This window comes from Penaeus vannamei, chromosome 20 (assembly GCF_042767895.1).
Source record: "Penaeus vannamei isolate JL-2024 chromosome 20, ASM4276789v1, whole genome shotgun sequence".
Taxonomy (NCBI): Eukaryota; Metazoa; Arthropoda; class Malacostraca; order Decapoda; family Penaeidae; genus Penaeus; species Penaeus vannamei.
In genome coordinates, this window is record NC_091568.1 from 14,206,787 (window position 1) to 14,218,306 (window position 11,520).

Genomic DNA, 11,520 nt, shown 5'->3' on the forward strand with positions numbered 1-11,520 from the left:
GTAGCCTATCAGGTCTATTAAAAGAAATTCTCATATGCGTATTATAGTTAACTGCTACCTAAAACTAGACCTGTTTAGTTGTGCAATTGTCACTAAAAGTATTGTGAACAAAGAAAATCATATTTTTAACAAAAAAAAAAAAACTAAGGTAATTTTCAGGGATATGCTCCAACAGTCCTAATGCGATTTATTGAAATCTAGGGTAAAAATCGACAACATCTAAGGTAATGTTTATCTCTGCTTGTGAAAGCTCTCGTACCGACCGAACAGTTTCTCTTAGCAAGTCTCCTAAGTCCTGGATCTTGGTCTTGGTCCAGGAGACCTCTAGACCCAAGGGCTTCGCTTCATTACCAAATGTATCCAGAGCCACCACTAAGGTTTCCAAAGACTGATAGAATAGCAACATCATCAGCAAAGTCAAGGTCTGTAACCTTAATATTGCCCAGAGTTGCTCCACAATGACTGAACAGTAGCTCTGCCCAGTATCCAGTCCATGCAAGTATTGAAAAGTGTTGGTGCAAGGACAGTGTTGCCTCACCCCTGAACTAACAGGAAAGAAGCTTGATAGGCCCCCACCACACTTTACAGCACTTTCATTACCAATATACAGACTTGCTATAGACCGATTCGGTGTGACGTCACGAGCCGGAGTCGCCATTCTACTTGGTGAAAACAAACCCATCGCTCGCAGATACCTCGCTATCAACGTGAAGGAAAATGGGGTATGAATTCTTTGAATCTTCAAAAACCGAAGCAAAAAGGTGATATGAAGCAAAACTAGAAACTGTGTAGCTAACAGAGTACTCATACCGAAATCTGGATCGATGATCCTGCGAAATGACCTAAAATTGAATATTCCGACATTACGACTATACTATCAATAAACCAGATGATAATAATAATTTTATATTAACATAATATGCTACAGTAATGTATGACGTTTGGCTATATAAGGTATTTTTCATTGAAATCAGTGCCATTTCCTAACATCACTTTTCTTCCTATTTACTAGGTGTTTATATAAAGGTGACAATGAAGTCACGTAAAGGCCTAAAAGCGACGCAATTTTCTCTCCTCAATAATTTGACCTCAAGAGATAGGCCCTCTTCAGTTGTTTCTTCTGCCGGACCATATAGCATTTCAGACAATGGCAACAGGCAACTGTATACCTGCTTTGTTTTCATTTAATGGACAGTGCTTGAAGGCACTTGGGTTAAAGTCTGGGTGAAGTGGATTCGGGAATGGTTTGCCTGTAAATATAAATTATAAATCAATTTACTTCAAAAAAGAAATAAAATGAAAATAATAGAATTGTTATTGTGCTTTTTAGAATATATGACTACTGCCAAAACCCAATGTCGACAATGTTGATCTTGTTTGGCCTTGTTAGGTAGTGTAGATAGACAAGAGTTTGAAAGTGATTATCTGTCTCTGGGAAATTGAAAACGCGTAATATATTAATATGTGCATCAGTAAAATGTTCTGAGCAGATGTAAACAACTTCCACCAGCCAAGCACTCCCATCAGCGTTCATGCGTTTCATGGCCTGTAGGACCTTGTGTAGGCCTACCCATTGCTTCCATTATTCAGGTTTCTTTTCGCGATCTGGGAACATATGAAAGGTTAAACCTTTCTTTCCCATCATGTTGTGGTTTGAACATCCAACAACACAGCTCCTTGGCATTTTCACGCAAAGAAACAAAATTCTCAGAAAAATTCATCGATTTCGTAAGCAAAGCGCAGTGATTTTTCGAACGAACAAGGGTTTGTTTTCACCAAGTGCTCCTTGCTAGGGGCGGTTGCTAGGCGTTACCGAATCGGTCTATTAGTCTAATAATCCTTGTTGGAATTCCTCTCAGTCTCAGGATCTCCCAGAGTGATTCCCAATGCACCGTATCGAACGCCTTCTTCAGGTCGATGTAGGCTGCAAGCAGCCCACGCCAGAACTCACGACAGCACTCTACAATGACTCGAAGCGCAAGGATACTGTCTATTGTGGACTTACCAGGAGTGAATCCAGATTGCTCCGGCCTCTGATGCCTCAGTAGATAGTCCCTAATACGTCTCAGAAGGATGTGGCCAAGAACCTTGCCTGGTATACTGAGCAGTGTAATGCCTCGTTGATTGCTGCAGTCCCATCGTTCCCCCTTCCCCTTCTAGAGCGGAATGACCACACCCTTCAACAGGTTGGGATTGCAGTAATAGATCAAAGGACAGGATTCATTACATAAAACGTGCCATGAAAAGCTGAAAACTTTAATAATCCTGTTATTCTTTATGTTCACTAAGCCCTATGTCTTCACCCCAGACTTTTTTCCTATTGCTCCATTTTTTCTTAAAAAAAACGAGAAGTAACAAACAAAATTGGTGTGGCCTTACATTAACATTTGTAGACAGTATATTATTTGTTTGAGTATACATGCAGTGTGGTTATGCTTCCAAGTCAATTATATTACAGAATATTAGTGTTGGGTATGTGCTCTTGCACCCTGTTTTTTATATACTTGTTATAATGTCTACAAGTTCTCTATCATACTTGTGCAAATGTGCATTTTGAGTAGCAAGGACAGACCCACACTCGTTTTAGCTCCCTTACGTCAGGATAGGTTGCTCCAAAATCTACATAAACCATAAATGTAACATAGTAATTGTGTCAGCACGGTCAGTTTGAGGGACAGTTTTGGTGCCTTGCACGAAACGTGCTCCAAAGTTGAACCAGTAAACAAGCCCAAACTGAGGTATGCCGATGAAAAGTATCAGTTGACATTATAATTATTTGACACCATTTATGTTTATTTATTTCAGTTTATAACTATATTTGTTCAGTTCCTTACAGTAGCATCAGACAAAATATACTTTAAAGTTTGTAGCATATTGTTATCAGCCAAGTAAAATCAATGAAAACAAACTACTATAGGTAGTATCTATAGTTTGCTTAAGTCATGTATGTCCCATATCATTTGATTTGTAAAACATCAGTTAAACTGTTTGTAGAATGCCAAAAGGAAGAACTAGTGATGAAAATCAGTGTTTATAATAAAACTTGGGCATTTTCAGGACTTTTTTTCATTGTTGTTGATAAAAATATTTGATAAATGTCAGCAATTTTTGTTTTTGTGTGCAGTGTAGAATCTGGCAATGTCAAAATAACTGACAGTGCCGGTCACATTTCTCGAAAGCTTTTTATCCTCCCTCAACACATTTTTTTTTGTTGAGTTTTATCAATTAAATGATGATATAGGATAAGTCTACTGTGTCTTGTGTTTGTTCTTGTTTATTTCTATTTAGTTTACATTTGCCAAGAAATAAAAAAGTGATGAATCAGCAAAATTGGAACAGTGCAATCCGTGATTTCAAACAGAATTTCTTAAAGCTAATAAGAAAAAATCTTATCATCTATGAAATGTTAGTACTGTTTAATTTCACAGTTTTGACTTTAATATAAAGATGAACAGGGCTGATTATACACTAGGTGCACACATTTTGGTGGATAGATGGAAAGTGAAATGTAAATATTGTATATGAACCAATCAGCTTCTTAAATACAGAAGAGAGGTGTGGCTTCACACTGTGTTCAAGAATTGAGGGCGTACTTTTATCTTTAGAATACAGTTGTAAGATTAAATACTGGGTAATTTTACTTACAAAGCATATTGCTTTTTTATCATTATTTTTACCATGTCTAAAAAAAGGAACTGAATTAGTATTAAGCTTTATAGTATACTCTTATAAATAGCCAATTATTACTCAGGTTACTATGGTTAATATCTACATTATTATATCATGATAAGTTGGTGGCTCTTTATGTATTTTTAGGAGAAAATAGCTTCCTTCAGCATTTAGAATTGATTCCTGCAATTCAGATATATTTTTTTTAACCATTACATCTGTTGTTTATTGTAATTTTCCATATTTATGACATCTGTAGATATTATTGATGTTCACTTAGTTACCATTTCATCCAAGTAAATCAAGTTCTGCAAAATCAAATGAATATATGGTTATTAGGGTGCTATAGCAAAATTAAGCCCGTGGTTACTAATTTTCTGAGTGCGCCATTTATATGACTGATACATTGAAGAAGTAATTTAACTCCTGATGACATTAAAACAAGTGCTAATCTCCATCCTATTGTTTATAATTATGATGAATCTTTTCTATATCTTCAGAAAGAATCCATAATGTCTAACTTTAGTCTTAAAGCTATATTTTGGTATGATAGCAGATAGGAATTTTTCTCTCTCACTTTAAATATATCAACATAAGAATTACCTTGTTAGTCCCATCTTTGGACTGATGGGTAAACTAGCATTCTCTCTCTTTCTCTTACACTTTTTTTATGGTATTGGACTGTTCTTCATGGGGGTTGGACATCCAATAACATGGTAATCTCTTCCAGATTTCACCAGACCACTTATCAGGCAAGTCGGTGGAATCTTGATTTTCTACTTGATCCTTTAATTATTCTCGTTGGAGACCAGTTGCTGTTGCAGTTAGAAGAAAGGTATATTTGAATATGTCACTGGATTTTGTATAAACCTTGTCTGTTCATACATAATGTGTATTTTGAAGGAATTTGTGAGAGTGAGTGTAATATAATAATACATGTAATTAATTTATTTATATGTATTTGTATATCATATATATGATATATAAAATCATTAATTGAATGATTATGAAATGTATAATGGTATATATCCTGTAAAAGTAGTTCTAAATGTTAAGAGATATATTAATATATCAGCTATATTTTTCTTTTCTTTTTTTCTTTCCTAAAATGGATGCTGAAAAAATAAACAAGTACTCATAAAATTTATTATGAAATTCACAATATGAATATTTACAAAATGCATTGTACTGGAAAACACAAATTGTGACAGGACATTTTCAGACAACTTCACACCCTTATTCTGACAAAATGCATGGAACATATTGTTTACTGTAAGTACAATGTGCTTGGCAACACAGTAGACAAATCCTTACTTTCATGTCCTTGTACTGTACAAAGGGACTATGTTTTTCTTTAAAAATACCAATATCTATATATTCTCTTCCTTGATTTCATGAACATAAGTATGTGACATAAAAATTAATGTTAAAACCATGGAGAACTTTCACGTAAAATTCCTGAAAAATCAGCAACAAAAATAACTATTTTTCAGCACAGGATTATAACAAAAACACAAGTTGACAACAACACTGGAAATATCAATTGGTGAGATTAATAAAGAGCAGCGTTTTTTGGACTGAATTGTGCACTGAAGTTTTGTGCAAGAATATGTATATCTTTTTTGGAGCATTTCTATACAAAATATATAAAAAGGAAAATTACTGAAATATTTGAGCATTACATGACACCAAAACCTCATTTTGTAAGCTTGCCTCAATAAAATTTCTTAAAAATAAGTTTTCATACAGCAAAGAAAATACAGTGGATGGTATCCATTCCTACTTCTCACTGCAGAACCATGTAAATACAACATTGTAGTTTACAAAAAAAAGAAGATTCATACCAAACTCATTAACACCAGCTGTAGATACGGTTTCCCCAAATTACATCATTTTTCATTTACACTTGAATCTGACGCACTCACTTTGAGACCAAATTATGCACTAAGTATTCAGTCCACAACATTTGTTCTGGATACAGCTTAAATATCAAGCTCATTCTTTCTCTCCAAATTACAGGGAAATTGGTATTTTGAACTGTTGTGTTTTACTCAGATCCAGCTACAAGATTTAATTATGCACTAGTTACAGATAAAATATTAATAAATATGTGTCACTGTATTAAAAGTGAATAATGCAGATACCAGCTAAATGGAAAATATGAAAAACATTGGTTACATTAAATGCATAAGAATACTGTTCAATTGCATGTATACATCACTAGATTACTGAATGCTCCAAGCTTTGGCATAAAAATATAATCAGTTACAAAAGAAAATGAACCTGGTGCATCATTTCACATCATATCTTAATGCAAAACCGCTTTAAGAAATAAATAGTTGTAAAAGCTTAATGTCTTCACACTTCATTTTCATAAATTACAAATCATACAGTTAAAGAAGAGATTTTTCTACCCTACTTGGCACATGATGAACTAGATGAACTATGTATCAGTGATCTACTTGTGAACTGAGAGAAAAATCTAATTACGATCCAAAGAGGAAGCAGTTGCATTACGCATAAATTTCCAATCCTGCATCGCAACTTCGCTTACAATTATTTCGGCACCAAATCAGTCATAACAAATATTATCTTCTTAGGGAAACGAGTTTTAAAAACGATTTTGCATGTGAAACAACAAAATGTGCAGAAGGATTATTGTTTTCCATAGATCCTTCAGTCACCATAATTGTGATTTCCACAATTCATGAGGATGAAAACTAGCCTAATATTTACAATAATGCTATACATATCACAGACAATGGGGACCAGTGTCCATCTGACAAGTAAACATTAGGGAGACTCACAGGCAGCGACCTTTCCATTAGGGTCACCTGAGCCAGCTTTGTGGAGTTTGATCCGTCTGGGGAGCCATACGCTTCTTATCACATTTATACTGGACTTAAAATTGATACTGTCTTTTTTCTGTCTAATTACAGATTATTTGAAAAGTATCTAGATAGTGCTTTGACTATACAAAAGAAGAGAAGCCAGGCAAGGGAGCTCTAGAGCCCGCCATGTTGTTCATTATGATCTGGCCTCCATTGAGACTCATCACTGCACTGCCCTCTGCCTCTGAGTCTGTGTAACTTGAGTAATTGCGCACAGGTTTCTGTCTTCTCCATGACTGGCGCAAAGTGTCATTCACATTGGCATAGTGGTTGACAAAGGAGTGTGGCTCTGAATGGTGACTCTCATTCTCACTTTCTGACTCTTGCTGCAATATCAAGACAGATTTTCATTAAATTTTGGCATTTTATAAACATATATAAAATGGTAATTTATTTTCTTCAATATTCTGGTTAGGTAAAGCAAATTCAGGAAATTAAAAAGCAGGAAGAAAAAAGTTACCTCAGATGCAGTAGAAGACAAATCTGTCGGTTTTTCTGTTAATTCACTGGAATCATCTGGATTCTCATCATATCCTTTCACTGTATCATCATCTGAGTACGTGACAGAGGCAGGAGCTGGACGTGGTGGAGACTTGGCATTGACAACAGCAGTGGCTCCAACAACGGACCTGCGACCCAGTGTGCTTCTTTTGCTCATGGTACCACGCCGAGACTGCCTCATCTCAAAAGTGGAGAAGGCAGTCTCATCTGTATTTAGAGATTCCTCCATTGTCTTGTTGGCTGCTTCTTCTACCATACAAAAAATCATAATTAGTTTTCAAATGAATAAATATCTTCAGAGTATCTCATAATGTACAGTATGTACATTAAATATTGCAAATACAAAATACAACAATCTACAAGTCAACTGCATTGCTGTTACATTACAACTGCATGATAGAACAACATGGCAATACTGGCCAACAGCTTCAAACAAGATATATTTTGCATGAACTCTCTCTTTGTAACTAAAAAATATCTTTCAAGCAATTTAAACAACTTAGCTTCATCAGTACATCATATTCATTGATAATTTAACAGAATAACTAATATCTGTGTCTTTATATTCAACCTGCAAGTCACATGAGAAAAGACAGATAACAAAGGCATTACATCAAAAAGCAAAAAGCTGCATACAAGAACCCCCCAATGTTTGAAAACAGAAGATCAGTGTGACATTCAATACAATCCAATCACATATATAAATTGCTGTAAATTTCAAGATCAGGAAAATATGACCTTTTTTCTCCAAGTACAGGAAAGGGGAAAGGGAAGGGTTGGGGGGAGAGATGGGAGAAGGGAGGAGGTGAACATGGGAATCAACGATATGTGTGACAAGAAGTACTCTGAAACAAGAAGTGTAGGTGTGCAACACTTGGTTACAGCTGCTGCCTGCAACAGTCATGCAGCATGCGTGGCAGAATGTGCTTTAACACTGAACTGTGGTAGTTAAAAACTTACGTGCTGACAACAATTCCTCTACAATACCTGGGAATAAGACAGTGTGCTTTAATATTCATGCAAAAAATAACAGAGTAAATGTTTTCACCACAGTGATCTGTGATCAGTAATGTGAAAAGTGTAAAATAATAAAAATCTAGACATAAGAAGTAGCTTAAAATTATTAGGTAAAACTTACTACTAACATAAAAGGTGAAAGTTTGGTTATTAAAGAACAGAAAAGTGACTATTTCTTACCCTAGAGGAAGATAACATTTAACATTTAAATATTCATGCAACTTCTGTACAAAATAAACAGAAGTAAAAAGAGATAACTACAAGCATATAATAGATTAAACTATGGAAGCTGCATAGGAGGTATGGCATTACTCTACATCAAAGCTTCTGCCCTCACCGACACACAAGTGGAAGAGTGAAGTAAAAGGAGTCGCAAGTCAGAGAATTCTAACCAGACCTATCATTATGAAGCATCAGTCACGGTATCTACATGGTACTTTAAGAAGTTGAGACCTCACCTCAAAGAGAAACAACATCTGAACATAATCATACAACATCTACAGAAATCTAAAATAGCTCCATAATGATGTGTATGATAATTCTCATTAAAAAATGCTATGGTTGTGAGTACTTACGTTTGTATTTGTACGTTTTACTTTTAACACAGAGTGCTGCAATTACAATGATGATCAAGACCACAGAGATTGCAGCCAGTGTAACCATAAACCATGTTTGATGGTAGAAGGGTCGCTGCTGCAAGTATCCATACTCCAAAAAGCGTTTTGATGGTGTCACAATCTGTCAATGAGAAAGAATAATTTTTTTTATATTTTCTAAAGGATATTCTAAAAAGCTAATTACCTAAAATATTCAATACCCATTATACTATATTTCTTATCTATCCTTTATGAATAGAAAAAAAATCCAGAACTTACCTTCTCATTAGCAACAGCTGGATATGAAATTCCATACTTGTTGTATGCTATGAGTCGGAACTCATACTGAGTGGATGGCAGCAAGTTCTGATAGGAAACGGTGTATTCTTCAACCTCACCTGTCTCCGTTTTCATTAGAACTGACCATTTGTCAGAGTCTGTTGACAAATACAAAGATCTATGAATAATGACTTACTAAGGTTTCTTTCTCAGGTCAATTAAACTTTTTAATTAGATTTTAGATTACATCTTCCAAAAAAACAATTTGAATATTATTTTTGAAGATATCATCAACTGAAAGTTCGGAAGTTCAAAAGATCATCTACTTATACTATGAAAGCATCTTTCCACCAACAAAGAATGATGGAAGATGATGCATTATATAGATCCTAAACAAGAAATCTTCAAGACCATGATTTTTTTTCTTTTTGATTTTACTAACTTACTACCTTTCCTAACCTAATATCAAATAATATCAATGTGAGGAATCTAGTTTGATGACTGAATCTTAATAAATTTTCTATTCAATTTCAGATTCAGAATTCAAATTGATTGAAATAGGAATGTTAAGGCATCAACTCCAAAGCAAAACTGTTTAGTGTCAAAGCAATCCAACCTTGCACAATGGAACACAATACTTTACAAAAACACTAGATTCGGGGCAACATCATGTCACAGCAAGCTTCACAGTCAGAGAAACAATTTTTTGTCAGATAAAAGTATCAAAAGATTGACGGATGCTTGAAGATTTTTTTAAATTAAAATAAACTAAAGCTGCGTTGGTACAAAGAACACTGATCACAATGAAGTATTTGTATGTATAAGTATATATCATTAATAACTGATATTTTAACAAAGTTAATCAGTGGATCAAGACTATGTTGCCAGATGCCAACCACAGAATATTTTATTTATACACAGAAGAGCATCAAACAAGAATAATCAAATCATCATCAATATTTAAGTCACTCATTTTTGCAATACCATATTTTGAATCCTCTCATTTGATAGAACTGTTTCGTATTTTTGCATTTCTTGAATATTTCTTCATATATATATGTATATATATATATATATTTTCTTTTTTTTCAACAAATCTAGAAGATAGTTATTCTCATCAAAATATATGACCACTGATCTACCTGTGTTTCTGTTTATGCCCTATATTTTTCTAATTCATAAACTGTAACATACAGTTTTGATCTAAAATGTAAGTGTTAGTACTTTCAAAAAAAAAAAAGCAACAGCATGCAAAGAGAAATATCAAAGTTATGTTCTCAAATTTTGTTACCTTAAAGTTAGTAAAGAACTAAGTTTCTAGAACATATTGCTGATTCCAACTTAATAAATATTTTGTGTTAGTCATACATATTTTGTAATATAACTTTTCTCATCATCCTCTAACTTAAAATAATTATTGTGATAGTTCATACTAATTATTCTAACAAATTTGTCGTGGAGGAGTATTCCTTATAACCAAATTTTTACCCTACATGTATCAATTAACCCATTGCCGACAGGAAAATGTTGCATTCACTTTAATATTGTTTTGTTAAATGTTTCTGCACATAGATGGCTCTGCCAGTGCTTAGTCACAAAGAAGTCAGTAAGTCCATCTTGTGACCTCATCTTTCCTTGAAATAGCAGAAAAAAACATTTTTACTAATTTTGTCAATACTGACACTTATTTTTGTTATAAACATTATAATTACTATACTGTTATTGACATTACCAACAACAGTATAAAATACCAGAATATATTATCAAAAATCAAGGAAAAGGGTTAACAGGCAAGACAGGTAGTTCTCATAATTGACTCATTGGTGACTTAATATTAGTGGAACCATCTATATGTAAAAACAACTAAATTAAACACGCAGTGGGCATGGCATCTACGCACATGCCATCCCCGGGAGCATGTACTTAATAAAACAATACAAACAAAAATTAAATTTTACATGTATATGCTCTGTTAATGTATGTGCATAAATGTGTGTGTTTGTGTGTGTGTGTGTACGTGGGTGCGCGCATGTGTGTGTGTGTGTGTGTGTGTGTGTGTGTGTGTGTGTGTGTGTGTGTGTGTGTGTGTGTGTGTGTGTGTGTGTGTGTGTGTGTGTGTGTGTGTGTGTGTGTGTGTGTGTGTGTGCGCGCGCGTGTGTGTGCGCGTGTGTGTTCACGTGTGTGTGTGTGTGTGCGTGTGTGTGCACGTATTTGTATACATGTGTTTGTGTGTGCGTGTGTGTGGTGTGCGTGTGTGTGGTGTGTTTGTGTGTGTGTGTGGTGTGTTTGTGTGTGTGTGTGTGGTGTGTTTGTGTGCGGTGTGTTTGTGTTTGTGTGCGGTGTGTGTGTGGTGTGTTTGTGTGCGGTGTGTGTGTGGTGTGTTTGTGTGTGTGTGGTGTGTTTGTGTGTGTGTGGTGTGTGTGTGTGTGTGTGTGGTGTGTGTGTGTGTGGTGTGTGTGTGTGTGGTGTGTTTGTGTTTGTGTTTGTGTTTGTGTGTGTGTGGTGTGTTTGTTTGAGTGGTGTGTTTGTGTGCGTGTGTGTGTGTGGTGTGTGTGTAGTGTGTTTGT

The 11,520-nt window shown here is 34.9% G+C and overlaps 1 protein-coding gene across 1 annotated transcript in view; it reads right to left on the reverse strand.

Annotated features, from left to right (window-relative positions):
- Window positions 1–4,801: 4,801 nt before the first annotated feature.
- The window catches only part of sdk (sidekick cell adhesion molecule), a 134,307-nt gene continuing 127,588 nt past the window's right edge, over window positions 4,802–11,520 (reverse strand). Inside the window, exons 35-39 of the mRNA XM_070134514.1 lie at window positions 8,954–9,111; window positions 8,654–8,816; window positions 8,022–8,048; window positions 7,021–7,310; window positions 4,802–6,886 (exon numbers count right to left, since the gene is read on the reverse strand). Coding sequence (XP_069990615.1) covers window positions 6,641–6,886; window positions 7,021–7,310; window positions 8,022–8,048; window positions 8,654–8,816; window positions 8,954–9,111 — 884 coding nt within the window. The 3' untranslated portion in view covers window positions 4,802–6,640. The remainder of the gene's footprint in view (window positions 6,887–7,020; window positions 7,311–8,021; window positions 8,049–8,653; window positions 8,817–8,953; window positions 9,112–11,520) is intronic.